This window comes from Phyllobates terribilis, unplaced genomic scaffold, assembly GCF_046119375.1.
Source record: "Phyllobates terribilis strain yellow unplaced genomic scaffold, ASM4611937v1 Scaffold_2__4_contigs__length_985480577, whole genome shotgun sequence".
Lineage (NCBI taxonomy): Eukaryota > Metazoa > Chordata > Amphibia > Anura > Dendrobatidae > Phyllobates > Phyllobates terribilis.
In genome coordinates this window covers 49,814,091-49,829,875 of record NW_027362762.1, presented here as the reverse complement: position 1 = coordinate 49,829,875, position 15,785 = coordinate 49,814,091, and the positions used below count along the sequence as shown (strand labels likewise).

The following is a 15,785-nucleotide window of genomic DNA, read 5'->3' as shown; positions in this document are numbered from 1 at the left end:
CATAGGAGCAGTATTATAGTAGTTATATTCTTGTACATAGGAGCAGTATTATAGTAGTTATATTCTTGTACATAGGATCAGTATTATACTAGTTATATTCTTGCACATAGGGGGGCAGTATTATAGTAGTTATATTTTTGTACATAGGAGCAGTATTATAGTAGTTATATTCTTATACATAGGAGCAGTATTATAGTAGTTATATTCTTGTACATAGGAGCAGTATTATAGTAGTTATATTCTTGTACATAGTGGGCAGTATTATAGTAGTTATATTCTTGTACATAGGGGGCAGTATTATACTAGTCATATTCTTGTACATAGGGAGCAGTATTATAGTAGTTATATTCTTGTACATAGGAGCAGTATTATAGTAGATATATTCTTGTACATAGGGAGCAGTATTATAGTAGTTATATTCTTGTACATAGGAGCAGTATTATAGTAGTTATATTCTTGTACATAGGAGCAGTATTATAGTAGTTATATTCTTGTACATAGGAGCAGTATTATAGTAGTTATATTCTTGTACATAGTGGGCAGTATTATAGTAGTTATATTCTTGTACATAGGGGGCAGTATTATACTAGTTATATTCTTGTACATAGGGAGCAGTATTATAGTAGTTATATTCTTGTACATAGGGGGCAGTATTATAGTAGTTATATTCTTGTACATAGGAGCAGTATTATAGTAGTTATATTCTTGTACATAGGAGCAGTATTATAGTAGTTATATTCTTGTACATAGGATCAGTATTATAGTAGTTATATTCTTGCACATAGGGGGGCAGTATTATAGTAGTTATATTTTTGTACATAGGAGCAGTATTATAGTAGTTATATTCTTATACATAGGAGCAGTATTATAGTAGTTATATTCTTGTACATAGGAGCAGTATTATAGTAGTTATATTCTTGTACATAGTGGGCAGTATTATAGTAGTTATATTCTTGTACATAGGGGGCAGTATTATACTAGTCATATTCTTGTACATAGGGAGCAGTATTATAGTAGTTATATTCTTGTACATAGGGGGCAGTATTATAGTAGATATATTCTTGTACATAGGGAGCAGTATTATAGTAGTTATATTCTTGTACATAGGAGCAGTATTATAGTAGTTATATTCTTGTACATAGGAGCAGTATTATAGTAGTTATATTCTTTTACATAGGAGCAGTATTATAGTAGTTATATTCTTGTACATAGGAGCAGTATTATAGTAGTTGTATTCTTGTACATAGTGGGCAGTATTATAGTAGTTATATTCTTGTACATGGGGGGCAGTATTATACTAGTTATATTCTTGTACATAGGGAGCAGTATTATAGTAGTTATATTCTTGTACATAGGGGGCAGTATTATAGTAGATATATTCTTGTACATAGGGAGCAGTATTATAGTAGTTATATTCTTGTACATAGTAGCAGTATTATAGTAGTTATATTCTTGTACAATAGAGCAGTATTATAGTAGTTATATTGTTGTACATAGGATCAGTATTATAGTAGTTATATTCTTGTACATAGGGGGCAGTATTATAGTAGTTATATTCTTGCACATAGGGGCAGTATTATAGTAGTTATATTCTTGTACATAGGGGCAGTATTATAGTAGTTATATTCTTGTACATAGGGGCAGTATTATAGTAGTTATATTCTTGTGCATAGGGGACAGTATTATAGTAGTTATATTCTTGTACATATGGAGCAGTATTATAGTAGTTATATTCTTGTACATAGGGAGCAGTATTATAGTAGTCATATTCTTGTACATAGGAGCAGTATTATAGTAGTTATATTCTTGTACATAGGGGCAGTATTATAGTAGTTATATTCTTGTACATAGCGAGCAGTATTATAGTAGTTATATTCTTGAACATAGGAGCAGTATTATAGTAGTTATATTCTTGTACTTAGGAGCAGTATTATAGTAGTTATATTCTTGTACATAGGAGCAGTATTATAGTAGTTATATTCTTGTACATAGTAGCAGTATTATAGTGGTTATATTCTTGTACATAGGAGCAGTATTATAGTAGTTATATTCTTGTATATAGTGGCAGTATTATAGTAGTTATATTCTTGTACATAGGAGCAGTATTATAGTAGTTATATTCTTGTACATAGGGGCAGTATTATAGTAGTTATATTCTTGTACATAGGAGCAGTATTATAGTAGTTATACTCTTGGACATTGGGGCAGTATTATAGTAGTTATATTCTTGCACATAGGGGCAGTATTATAGTAGTTATATTCTTATACATAGGGGCAGTATTATAGTAGTTATATTCTTGTACATAGGGGCAGTATTATAGTAGTTATATTCTTGTACATAGGGGGCAGTATTATAGTAGTTATATTCTTGTACATAGGGGCAGTATTATAGTAGCTATATTCTTGTCCATAGGGGCAGTATTATAGTAGTTATATTCTTGGACATTGGGGCAGTATTATAGTAGCTATATTCTTGTACATAGGAGCAGTATTATAGTATCTATATTCTTGTACATAGGAGCAGTATTATAGTAGTTATATTCTTGTACATAGGAGCAGTATTATAGTAGTTATATTCTTGTACATAGGAGCAGTATTATAGTAGTTATATTCTTGGACATTGGGGCAGTATTATAGTAGTTATATTCTTGGACATTGGGGCAGTATTATAGTAGTTATATTCTTGTACATAGGAGCAGTATTATAGTAGTTATATTCTTGTACATAGGAGCAGTATTATAGTATCTATATTCTTGTACATAGGAGCAGTATTATAGTAGTTATATTCTTGTACATAGGAGCAGTATTATAGTAGTTATATTCTTGTACATAGGAGCAGTATTATAGTAGTTATATTCTTGGACATAGGGGCAGTATTATAGTAGTTATATTCTTGTACATAGGGGCAGTATTATAGTAGTTATATTCTTGTACATAGGGGCAGTATTATAGTAGTTATATTCTTGTACATAGGGGGCAGTATTATAGTAGTTATATTCTTGTACATAGGGGCAGTATTATAGTAGTTATATTCTTGTACATAGGGTAGTATTATAGTAGTTATATTCTTGTACATAGGTAGCAGTATTATAGTAGTTATATTCTTGTACATAGGAGCAGTATTATAGTAGTTATATTCCTGTACATAGGAGCAGTATTATAGTAGTTATATTCTTGTACATAGGGGGCAGTATTATAGTAGTTATATTCTTGGACATTGTGGCAGTATTATAGTAGTTATATTCTTGTACATAGGGGGCAGTATTATAGTAGTTATATTCTTGTACATGGGGCAGTATTATAGTAGTTATATTCTAGTACATAGGGGGCAGTATTATAGTAGTTATATTCTTGTACATAGGGGGCAGTATTATAGTAGTTATATTCTTGGACATTGTGGCAGTATTATAGTAGTTATATTCTTGTACATAGGGGGCAGTATTATAGTAGTTATATTCTTGTACATAGGGGGCAGTATTATAGTAGTTATATTCTTGGACATTGTGGCAGTATTATAGTAGTTATATTCTTGTACATAGGGGGCAGTATTATAGTAGTTATATTCTTGTACATAGGTGGCAGTATTATAGTAGTTATATTCTTGGACATTGTGGCAGTATTATAGTAGTACATTCACACTTATTTTACATAGAGAATCTTTGTGACTCTTTACTTGATGTTTCTTTTCTGCTTCCTGTTTGGCCTTCTTCGCACTCATCTCCTTCTTCAGACGTTCTTCTTCAGCAAGACGCAGCTTCTCTGCTTCCAGGCGTCGTTGATACTAGTAAGGGAAAAAGTACAGTATTAAAGATAGCACTAGAAGGCCCTTTTATCTACTATTTTATGCTTTATTACACATTCCCTTAGACTAGTGAAGACTATTTCATACCTCCCCTTTAAGACGCTTGTAAAGTCTTCGGGCGATCATTCCCCTAGAATATGCCTGAATGGTATAAACTGCCCAAAGTCGGTGACGGAAAGCCCTTCGGACCAGGTATCCTCGGCATCTTGCCTGGAAATCGCTAATGCGCTTGCGGACAATATGATACTGCTGGTGGAGCCTCCTGGAGCGGTAGAGAGCCTGCAGCCTCAGAAATCCTACTTTCATCTGATACAAAGAGATGTCACTATTCAATCAAGGTACAACTCATTATTGAATTCAGGGTTTATTTTTTATTCTGACACTTTCTTTTCAAGTTTCTCAACATCTTCAAGACCTCTCATTGCTGTCAGTAAATGGAAATACCTTTCTCCTCCTGGGAGACTGAAAATCTGTAAAAATTCCTACATGATGCACTGTAACCGGCCATACTTCTGTATCATTTGGACAGAGCATTATTCATTAAGAATGGTCTCATTCACAGTCAACAAGCATAGTTCTTGCTACTGATGTAAATGTGATTTTTTTTCTTTGCATAGTTTGATTATAATTGCTCTCAGGGATGGAGTAAAATTTTCTATTAATGGGAAAATTGAATGAATTTTCCCATGACTTGCGTCCTCCTTCATTATCTACTGGTGACCTTACCACTGTGTAGTTTCTTCTGCAGTTGTATCCTCTCCAATATCTCTGGATCAGAAGAACTGATTTTCTAACTTTTACGAAATTGGACCTGAAAATATAAAATATAAAATGTCACAAAACTTATTACATCTGGAATATTATTGACCTTACAGCAGTATAATTAAAGGTGATGTAAAGTCAGTACGTGAACCCATACCGCCATGTACCGCCATTTGCTATTTTTCCAAGGAACGTCCTACATCCAAAGCACAAAGGAGGCAGAATTTAACTGTCATTTCAATAGAGTATCTGTGTGCTCCTCTAGCTCCTCCCTAGAATGCCTGTGTGTTCCTCTAGCTCCTCCCTAGAATGCCTGTGTGTTCCTCTAGCTCCTCCCTAGAATGTCTGTGTGCTCCTCTAGCTCCTCCCTAGAATGCCTGTGTGTTCCTCTAGCTCCTCCCTAGAATGTCTGTGTGTTCCTCTAGCTCCTCCCTAGAATGTCTGTGTTCCTCTAGCTCCTCCCTAGAATGTCTGTGTTCCTCTACCTCCTCCCTAGAATGTCTGTGTGTTCCTCTAGCTCCTCCCTAGAATGTCTATGTTCCTCTAGCTCCTCCCTAGAATGTCTGTGTGTTCCTCTAGCTCCTCCCTAGAATGTCTGTGTGTTCCTCTAGCTCCTCCCTAGAATGCCTGTGTGTTCCTCTAGCTCCTCCCTAGAATGCCTGTGTGTTCCTCTAGCTCCTCCCTAGAATGCCTGTGTGTTCCTCTAGCTCCTCCCTAGAATGCCTGTGTGTTCCTCTAGCTCCTCCCTAGAATGTCTGTGTTCCTCTAGCTCCTCCCTAGAATGTCTGTGTGTTCCTCTAGCTCCTCCCTAGAATGTCTGTGTGTTCCTCTAGCTCCTCCCTAGAATATCTGTGTTCCTCTAGCTCCTCCCTAGAATGTCTGTGTGTTCCTCTAGCTCCTCTCTAAAATGTCTGTGTTCCTCTAGCTCCTCTCTAGAATGTCTGTGTGTTCCTCTAGCTCCTCCCTAGAATGTGTGTGTGTTCCTCTAGCTCCTCCCTAGAATGTCTGTGCGTTCCTCTAGCTCTTCCCTAGAATGTCTGTGTGTTCCTCTACCAGGGCTACCTGAGGAAGTAGCAGTGTAGCCACGAAACGCGTAGGCCAAGTCATAAAGAAGGTTTGGTTTATCATTAACCCTTGTGTGTCTCTGGACCAGCGCAGAGGATCAGCCCAGCTCTTATCTCCTCTCATTGTTTCCTGATCAGCGGGGTCTCCTGCAGCGGCCATCTGACAGGTGCTTCACAGTTGGATGTGATTCACACAACCTCAGAAGGTGAGTCAGACTGATTGTGGGACCTGGTATTTACTTTTATACAGATAAAGCCCTATGTGCGCTTTCTTTTCTATCTCTTGCTACTGTGTGTTTCTTTAGCTCCTCTCTAGAATGTCTGTGTTCCTCTAGCTCCTCCCTAGAATGTCTGTGTGTTCCTCTAGCTCCTCCCTAGAATGTCTGTATGTTCCTCTAGCTCCTCCCTAGAATGTCTGTGTTCCTATAGCTCCTCCCTAGAATGTCTGTGTGTTCCTCTAGCTCCTCCCTAGAATGTCTGTGTGTTCCTCTAGCTCCTCCCTAGAATGTCTGTGTGTTCCTCTAGCTCCTCCCTAGAATGTCTGTGTTCCTCTAGCTCCTCCCTAGAATGTCTGTGTGTTCCTCTAGCTCCTCCCTAGAATGTCTGTGTGTTCCTCTAACTCCTCCCTAGAATGTCTGTGTGTTCCTCTAGCTCCTCTCTGGAATGTCTGTGTGTTCCTCTAGCCCCTCCCTAGAATGTCTGTGTGTTCCTCTAACTCCTCCCTAGAATGTCTGTGTGTTCCTCTAGCTCCTCCCTAGAATGTCTGTGTTCCTCTAGCTCCTCCCTAGAATGTCTGTGTGTTCCTCTAGCTCCTCCCTAGAATGTCTGTGTGTTCCTCTAGCTCCTCCCTACAATGTGTGTGTGTTCCTCTAGCTCCTCCCTAGAATGTGTGTGTCTTCCTCTAGCTCCTCCCTAGAATGTCTGTGTGTTCCTCTAGCTCCTCCCTAGAATGTCTGTGTGTTCCTCTAGCTCCTCCCTAGAATGTCTGTGTGTTCCTCTAGCTCCTCCCTAGAATGTCTGTGTGTTCCTCTAGCTCCTCCCTAGAATGTCTGTGTGTTCCTCTAGCTCCTCCCTAGAATGTCTGTGTGTTCCTCTAGCTCTTCCCTAGAATGTCTGTGTGTTCCTCTAGCTCCTCCCTAGAATGTCTGTGTGTTCCTCTAGCTCCTCCCTAGAATGTCTGTGTTCCTCTAGCTCCTCCCTACAATGTCTGTGTGTTCCTCTAGCTCCTCCCTAGAATGTCTGTGTGTTCCTCTAGCTCCTCCCTAGAATGTCTGTGTGTTCCTCTAGCTCCTCCCTAGAATGTCTGTGTGTTCCTCTAGCTCCTCCCTAGAATGTCTGTGTGTTCCTCTAGCTCCTCCCTAGAATGTCTGTGTGTTCCTCTAGCTCCTCCCTAGAATGTGTGTGTGTTCCTCTAGCTCCTCCCTAGAATGTGTGTGTGTTCCTCTAGCTCCTCCCTAGAATGTCTGTGTGTTCCTCTAGCTCCTCCCTAGAATGTCTGTGTGTTCCTCTAGCTCCTCCCTAGAATGTCTGTTTGTTCCTCTAGCTCCTCCCTAGAATGTCTGTGTGTTCCTCTAGCTCCTCCCTAGAATGTCTGTGTGTTCCTCTAGCTCTTCCCTAGAATGTCTGTGTGTTCCTCTAGCTCCTCCCTAGAATGTCTGTGTGTTCCTCTAGCTCCTCCCTAGAATGTCTGTGTTCCTCTAGCTCCTCCCTACAATGTCTGTGTGTTCCTCTAGCTCCTCCCTAGAATGTCTGTGTGTTCCTCTAGCTCCTCCCTAGAATGTCTGTGTGTTCCTCTAGCTCCTCCCTAGAATGTCTGTGTGTTCCTCTAGCTCCTCCCTAGAATGTCTGTGTTCCTCTAGCTCCTCCCTACAATGTCTGTGTGTTCCTATAGCTCTTCCCTAGAATGTCTGTGTTCCTCTAGCTCCTCCCTAGAATGTCTGTGTTCCTCTAGCTCCTCCCTAGAATGTGTGTTCCTCTAGCTCCTCCCTACAATGTCTGTGTGTTCCTCTAGCTCCTCCCTAGAATGTCTGTGTTCCTCTAGCTCCTCCCCTCCATAGAATCTTATGAGAAGCAACTGTCATCTCCTATATTAGCAATTTGAAAATCTGTCTTCACTGAAAACAGATTTTACCCATGAATTGAAAGATTAGTCCAGGAGGAGAAAGAAGCAGATTTCTCTAAGATAAGATATATTATAAAGCTACTTATTTTCATGTGTACTATTGATTTAAGAAATAAAAATAATAAAATGATGGATCCAATTTAAGCCAAGACCCACCCAAAAGTAGGCTTTCCCAGCCAGTCTGGAACATTCCTGGGGCAGGAGTTAATTGGCCCTGGTGATTTAGGAGCATAAATTGACGTCCACCCCAAAGAATGTATACATAGCACATGGTAGGAAGGGTCTGTTACCGTTTTCGTACAGAGACCTCATGGCACAATACTCCGGTAAGCTCACCTGTCCTTGAAGCCCCGCACCACCTTCTGGATGAGGATGACCTTGTCTGTAATAGCTTTGTCTCTTTCTATTTCCAGTAACATATCATGGTGGTCCTACAATAAAAACCGCTATTAGTTTTCATGAACATATCCCAACACTTGTCAAACTCTTGGGGGTTCTGGTGCATTTTAACAATGATGTAGAAGTGCTGCTTACTTTAACCCCCAACATTTTCCTCTGAGATGTATAAGTCCTAGCCCTCCATTTCCTCACACAAGCACTCAGCCCTCCAGGTTTTGACCTTTTTTGACTTCTGTGATACTAGGATAAAAATACTAACCTAGCCCCCCCCCTCCCCCGCAATAAATATCGATGACTCTCTGCTATAACACTTCCAAAAATTACTAGCACCCCTTCACACAGCTTCCTGATGACTACTAACGGACTTCAGCAAAGAGCAAAAATATTCTCTGTGTATAAATACAGAACGTTCTTCCATAGAAACACGTGCGAAGCTCTCGGCCTGACCCAGCCATGGCCGCTCCTCGCGGGTTTTTTTTTTGCACATGTTGATGTTATGGATTGTCCGCCCAGCTGTTCTCACCATTTCCTGGCAGGGAAACCTCCATTTCCTCCAAGCATTTCCTCCAGAACTGACATCTGCAGAGTCCCGATAAAAGACAGAAGAGGGGATTCTGAACTGGATGGGATGTCATAAAATGTTCTCAATGGATTGTGTTGTGTCGGACAGCGAGAATGCGGGAAAGTGACAAGGGCTTTCTAGGAAAGGAACCCTGTAAAGTCCTCTTCCGGAATCAAGTCTGATTAAAGGATGTTAAACAGGTGCCCCCCAGAGTGTCATAAATGCCTTCTCCTAAGCCCTGGACTCATGCTCCTATATGGTACCACCGGATCTTCTCAGTGGCCACCCATCGGCCCGGTACAACTTGGTTTATATGCTTTCAAATCTTAGTTCTCCATTTTACATCTGGCCCCAGACTTGGCTCTTCACGTCATGGTAGCAGCAGGTATACAGCATGGTACAGATGGTGATGGACAAGGTGCACCATATAGAACCTAGTGGTACCAGACCTCCTCCATTACTCCTAGCACCAGACTTGGCTCTTCACGTCATAGTAACAGCAGGTATACAGCATGGTACAGATAGTGATGGACAAGGTGCACCATATAGAACCTAGTGGTACCAGACCTCCTCCATTACTCCTAGCACCAGACCTGGCTCTTCACGTCATGGTAGCAGCAGGTATACAGCATGGTACAGATAGTGATGGACAAGGTGCACCATATAGAACCTAGTGGTACCAGACCTCCTCCATTACTCCTAGCACCAGACTTGGCTCTGCGTGTCATAGAGTCAGCAGGTATACAGCATGGTACAGATGGTGATGGACATGGTGCACCATATAGAACCTAGTGGTACCAGACCTCCTCCATTACTCCTAGCACTAGACTTGGCTCTTCACGTCATAGTAGCAGCAGGTATACAGCATGGAACAGATGGTGATGGACATGGTGCACCATATAGAACCTAGTGGTACCAGACCTCCTCCATTACTCCTAGCACCAGACCTGGCTCTTCACGTCATAGTAGCAGCAGGTATACAGCATGGTACAGATGGTGATGGACATGGTGCACCATATAGAACCTAGTGGTACCAGACCTCCTCCATTACTCCTAGCACCAGACTTGGCTCTTCACGTCATAGTAGCAGCAGGTATACAGCATGGTACAGATGGTGATGGACATGGTGCACCATATAGAACCTAGTGGTGCCAGACCTCCTCCATTACTCCTAGCACCAGACTTGGCTCTTCACATCATAGTAGCAGCAGGTATACAGCATGGTACAGATGGTGATGAACAAGGTGCACCATATAGAACCTAGTGGTACCAGACCTCCTCCATTACTCCTAGCACCAGACTTCGCTCTTCACGTCATAGTAGCAGCAGGTATACAGCATGGTACAGATGGTGATGGACAAGGTGCACCATATAGAACCTAGTGGTACCAGACCTCCTCCATTACTCCTAGCACCAGACTTGGCTCTTCACGTCATAGTAGCAGCAGGTATACAGCATGGTACAGATGGTGATGGACAAGGTGCACCATATAGAACCTAGTGGTACCAGACCTCCTCCATTACTCCTAGCACCAGACTTGGCTCTTCACGACATAGTAGCAGCAGGTATACAGCATGGTACAGATGGTGATGGACATGGTGCACCATATAGAACCTAGTGGTACCAGACCTCCTCCATTACTCCTAGCACCAGACTTGGCTCTTCACGTCATGGTAGCAGCAGGTATACAGCATGGTACAGATGGTGATGGACATGGTGCACCATATAGAACCTAGTAGTACCAGACCTCCTCCATTACTCCTAGCACCAGACTTGGCTCTTCACATCATAGTAGCAGCAGGTATACAGCATGGTACAGATGGTGATGGACAAGGTGCACCATATAGAACCTAGTGGCAGCAGACCTCCTCCATTACTCCTAGCACCAGACTTGGCTCTTCACGTCATAGTAGCAGCAGGTATACAGCATGGTACAGATGGTGATGGACAAGGTGCACCATATAGAACCTAGTGGTACCAGACCTTCTCCATTACTCCTAGCACCAGACTTGGCTCTTCACATCATAGTAGCAGCAGGTATACAGCATGGTACAGATGGTGATGGACAAGGTGCACCATATAGAACCTAGTGGTACCAGACCTCCTCCATTACTCCTAGCACCAGACTTGGCTCTTCACGTCATAGTAGCAGCAGGTATACAGCATGGTACAGATGGTGATGGACAAGGTGCACCATATAGAACCTATTGGTACCAGACCTCCTCCATTACTCCTAGCACCAGACTTGGCTCTTCACGTCATAGTAGCAGCAGGTATACAGCATGGTACAGATGGTGATGGACATGGTGCACCATATAGAATCTAGTGGTACCAGACCTCCTCCATTACTCCTAGCACCAGACTTGGCTCTTCACGTCATAGTAGCAGCAGGTATACAGCATGGTACAGATGGTGATGGACAAGGTGCACCATATAGAACCTAGTGGCAGCAGACCTCCTCCATTACTCCTAGCACCAGACTTGGCTCTTCACGTCATAGTAGCAGCAGGTATACAGCATGGTACAGATGGTGATGGACAAGGTGCACCATATAGAACCTAGTGGTGCCAGACCTCCTCCATTACTCCTAGCACCAGACTTGGCTCTTCACGTCATGGTAGCAGCAGGTATACAGCATGCTACAGATGGTGATGGACAAGGTGCACCATATAGAACCTAGTGGTACCAGACCTCCTCCATTACTCCTAGCACCAGACTTGGCTCTTCACGTCATGGTAGCAGCAGTTATACAGCATGGTACAGATGGTGATGGACATGGTGCACCATATATAACCTAGTGGTACCAGACCTCCTCCATTACTCCTAGCACCAGACTTGGCTCTTCACGTCATAGTAGCAGCAGGTATACAGCATGGTACAGATGGTGATGGACAACGTGCACCATATAGAACCTAGTGGTACCAGACCTCCTCCATTACTCCTAGCACCAGACTTGGCTCTTCACATCATGGTAGCAGCAGGTATACAGCATGGTACAGATGGTGATGGACAAGGTGCACCATATAGAACCTAGTGGTACCAGACCTCCTCCATTACTCCTAGCACCAGACTTGGCTCTTCACGTCATGGTAGCAGCAGTTATACAGCATGGTACAGATGGTGATGGACATGGTGCACCATATAGAACCTAGTGGTACCAGACCTCCTCCATTACTCCTAGCACCAGACTTGGCTCTTCACGTCATAGTAGCAGCAGGTATACAGCATGGTACAGATGGTGATGGACAAGGTGCACCATATAGAACCTAGTGGTACCAGACCTCCTCCATTACTCCTAGCACCAGACTTGGCTCTTCACATCATGGTAGCAGCAGGTATACAGCATGGTACAGATGGTGATGGACAAGGTGCACCATATAGAACCTAGTGGTACCAGACCTCCTCCATTACTCCTAGCACCAGACTTGGCTCTTCACGTCATGGTAGCAGCAGTTATACAGCATGGTACAGATGGTGATGGACATGGTGCACCATATAGAACCTAGTGGTACCAGACCTCCTCCATTACTCCTAGCACCAGACCTGGCTCTTCACGTCATAGTAGCAGCAGGTATACAGCATGGCACAGATGGTGATGGACATGGTGCACCATATAGAACCTAGTGGTACCAGACCTCCTCCATTACTCCTAGCACCAGACTTGGCTCTTCACGTCATAGTAGCAGCAGGTATACAGCATGGTACAGATGGTGATGGACAAGGTGCACCATATAGAACCTAGTGGTGCCAGACCTCCTCCATTACTCCTAGCACCAGACTTGGCTCTTCACGTCATAGTAGCAGCAGGTATACAGCATGCTACAGATGGTGATGGACAAGGTGCACCATATAGAACCTAGTGGTAGCAGACCTCCTCCATTACTCCTAGCACCAGACTTGGCTCTTCACGTCATAGTAGCAGCAGGTATACAGCATGCTACAGATGGTGATGGACAAGGTGCACCATATAGAACCTAGTGGTAGCAGACCTCCTCCATTACTCCTAGCACCAGACTTGGCTCTTCATGTCATGGTAGCAGCAGTTATACAGCATGGTACAGATGGTGATGGACATGGTGCACAATATATAACCTAGTGGTACCAGACCTCCTCCATTACTCCTAGCACCAGACTTGGCTCTTCACGTCATAGTAGCAGCAGGTATACAGCATGGTACAGATGGTGATGGACAAGGTGCACCATATAGAACCTAGTGGTACCAGACCTCCTCCATTACTCCTAGCACCAGACTTGGCTCTTCACATCATGGTAGCAGCAGGTATACAGCATGGTACAGATGGTGATGGACAAGGTGCACCATATAGAACCTAGTGGTACCAGACCTCCTCCATTACTCCTAGCACCAGACTTGGCTCTTCACGTCATGGTAGCAGCAGTTATACAGCATGGTACAGATGGTGATGGACATGGTGCACCATATAGAACCTAGTGGTACCAGACCTCCTCCATTACTCCTAGCACCAGACCTGGCTCTTCACGTCATAGTAGCAGCAGGTATACAGCATGGCACAGATGGTGATGGACATGGTGCACCATATAGAACCTAGTGGTACCAGACCTCCTCCATTACTCCTAGCACCAGACTTGGCTCTTCACGTCATACAGGCAGAAAATATAGATCCTGATGCTACAGATGACGAGACATAATGTTCCGTTATAAAACCTGGTCCCAGATCTTCGCCTCTATCACATTTAGCTCCCGGCTTGGCTCTGCACTTCCTAGTAGGACCAGATATTGTTCTTTATGTTATAGATGGTGTCTCCTATGAAACATGGTCCCAGATCTACATCTGTATTCAAAATCAGGTCAGCCATTTTTGCAAATTTTGGATATGATTGGCATAGATGGGCGCATGAGCTGCCTGGTATTGAATGCGCTTGTCTGCTCACAAGTGATATACAATCCGTTTATAAATCATATAGACTAATATTGGTCAGTACTATATCCGTATGCTGTCTTATGTGCACCCACGCAGAACACTGACTGAAAAGCTGGCCGCTTGAACGTGGCCTTATATTTGGCACCAGCTTTAGCGCTCTACGTTAGGAACGTTGACAGACATGGTGTACCACCTTATGTCTGGTGCCAATTTGCTTCCCAATTTTACACTTGGCTCTACATCTCATAATGGCACCAGATATTTGTGTTAGAAATGGTGATAGATATGGCGTTTCGCCTAGATCTGGCATCTCTTTAGACTCGAGACCATATTTTGCTCTCCATGTCAAGGTATTACCAGATATCTATATTAGAAAGGGCGAGAGACATGGTGTTGTAACTTGGATCTGGTGTCAGATTTATGTCTGTATTTTACACTTGGCACCAGACGTGGCTCTACATGTCATAGTACCACCATATATACAGTGGATCTCCATGTCATAGAGGGTGACAGAAATGGACACACACTTAAATCTGGTGACGGATCTATGTCTCCGTTTTAGATTTGGCACCGGACTAGTCTCGGCGTGTCATACTTAAAGCAAATCTAGATCTTCTTGTTACAGATGATGACACACATGGTGCACCACAATAACCCTGGTGTCTGACGACCGTCTCCATCTTACACTTGGCACCAGTCTTGGCTCGTTATGTCATAGTGGCACCAGATATAGGTCTGATACAAATGGCGACAGACCTGGACCCACATATAATTCTCTGTTACACTTGACTTGGCGTGTCAAAGTAGCACCAGATATAGATCTTTCTGTTCCCGCTGGTGCCAATCTACAGTACTTCTCCATGCCAGAGACTTGGATCTGCACGTAAGATAGACCTCTATGCTACAGATGGGGACAGACATGAGGGTCTCGATTCATCATTTCCATTAGTTTTAAGTCCATTTAAGGGATGAGAGGACTTGTGGAAGTTCGGGTTCTGGTACTTGACCCAAACTTTAGTCCAATGTTCAGTTCGGGTACCAGAACTGTACCTGAACTTGATCCCCATTGAAAACAATGGAGAGCCAAACTTTGGAGCAGGAAAATTGTTTCTCTCTCTCATCCCCGGAATCACAAACATTAAAATGGACTTCAGGGAGAAGTGCCTTCGGGATTTCCGGGAGAAGTGCCTTCGGGACTTCCGGGAGAAGTGCCTTCGGGACTTCCGGGAGAAGTGCCTTCGAGACTTCTGGGAGAAGTGCCTTCGGGACTTCCGGGAGACGTGCCTTCAGGACTTCCGGTATTTTGCATTGGACACTAACTGTCCGGTATTAAAGCCAAACGTTTAAGTTCAGGTTCGCTCATCTCTAGTCCCTTTTCTTTTTTTGTATTGCTTGATTCGCTGATGGATTTTTTTGTGCAAAGTTCTTAAAAATGGTTAATAAATTTTGCGCAAAATCAAAAATGCTCTTTCGTAGCAGACAGTAAGTGTCTGGTGTTAAACGCCGAATGTTGCAATTTTTGGAGTTCCAGGGAAAGTTCGTTGCAGAGAGAGAGAGAGGAGAGAGAATGAATTTTCCAGCTCAAAAGTTTGGGTCTCTATTCTTTTCAATGGGGTTCTGGTTCAAGGCCGGGTACCAGAACCTGAACTTCCACGGGTCCACTCATCCCTATTTCTAACCTTTGAGCATGAAGTCGTCTGTTCAGCTAAAACGTTGCAAATTTGCTCACACACAAAAAAAGGAATTCAGAGTTGTAAAAATGTTGCGACTTTTTAAAAAGTTGCAATCGGCGAATAAGCTGAAAACTTCAGAAAACTGCAAACTCTGCCGACAATGACGAACATACAGAGAAAAACCAAAACAGGGGAACACATAAAAATGCACAACTTAAAAGAAAAATAAGACCTAAATGAAAAACCGGCGAAAACCACTAAAAAGTAGAAAAAATAAGAAATCGGGTTGGAAGTTTTATCCTAAACCCATCCCTGAACGCTGTGCATGATACCTTCAGGAAAATCTTGGTTTTTCCAATTTGCCAGTCGTCATCCTTGCCCAGCACACACTCGGCTATGCGCTGACAAGTCCCTCGCAGATCCCCCTACAAAAAAATAAATTAATTAATAATTAAATCTACATTTTTCTGTTTACGTATTTTTTTTTTAAATTGTTTTAG

At 42.7% G+C, this 15,785-nt stretch overlaps 1 protein-coding gene across 5 annotated transcripts in view; it reads right to left on the bottom strand.

The window, feature by feature from the left end:
* MYO7A (myosin VIIA) overlaps positions 1-15,785 on the bottom strand; it is a 454,077-nt gene that overhangs the window by 137,715 nt on the left and 300,577 nt on the right. For all 5 annotated transcript variants that reach the window (XM_073661638.1, XM_073661622.1, XM_073661633.1 and 2 more), the window contains 5 exons: positions 15,618-15,710; positions 8,087-8,181; positions 4,529-4,613; positions 3,890-4,108; positions 3,674-3,781 (listed from right to left, as the gene is read on the bottom strand). In XM_073661638.1, coding sequence (XP_073517739.1) covers positions 3,674-3,781; positions 3,890-4,108; positions 4,529-4,613; positions 8,087-8,181; positions 15,618-15,710 — 600 coding nt within the window. The remainder of the gene's footprint in view (positions 1-3,673; positions 3,782-3,889; positions 4,109-4,528; positions 4,614-8,086; positions 8,182-15,617; positions 15,711-15,785) is intronic.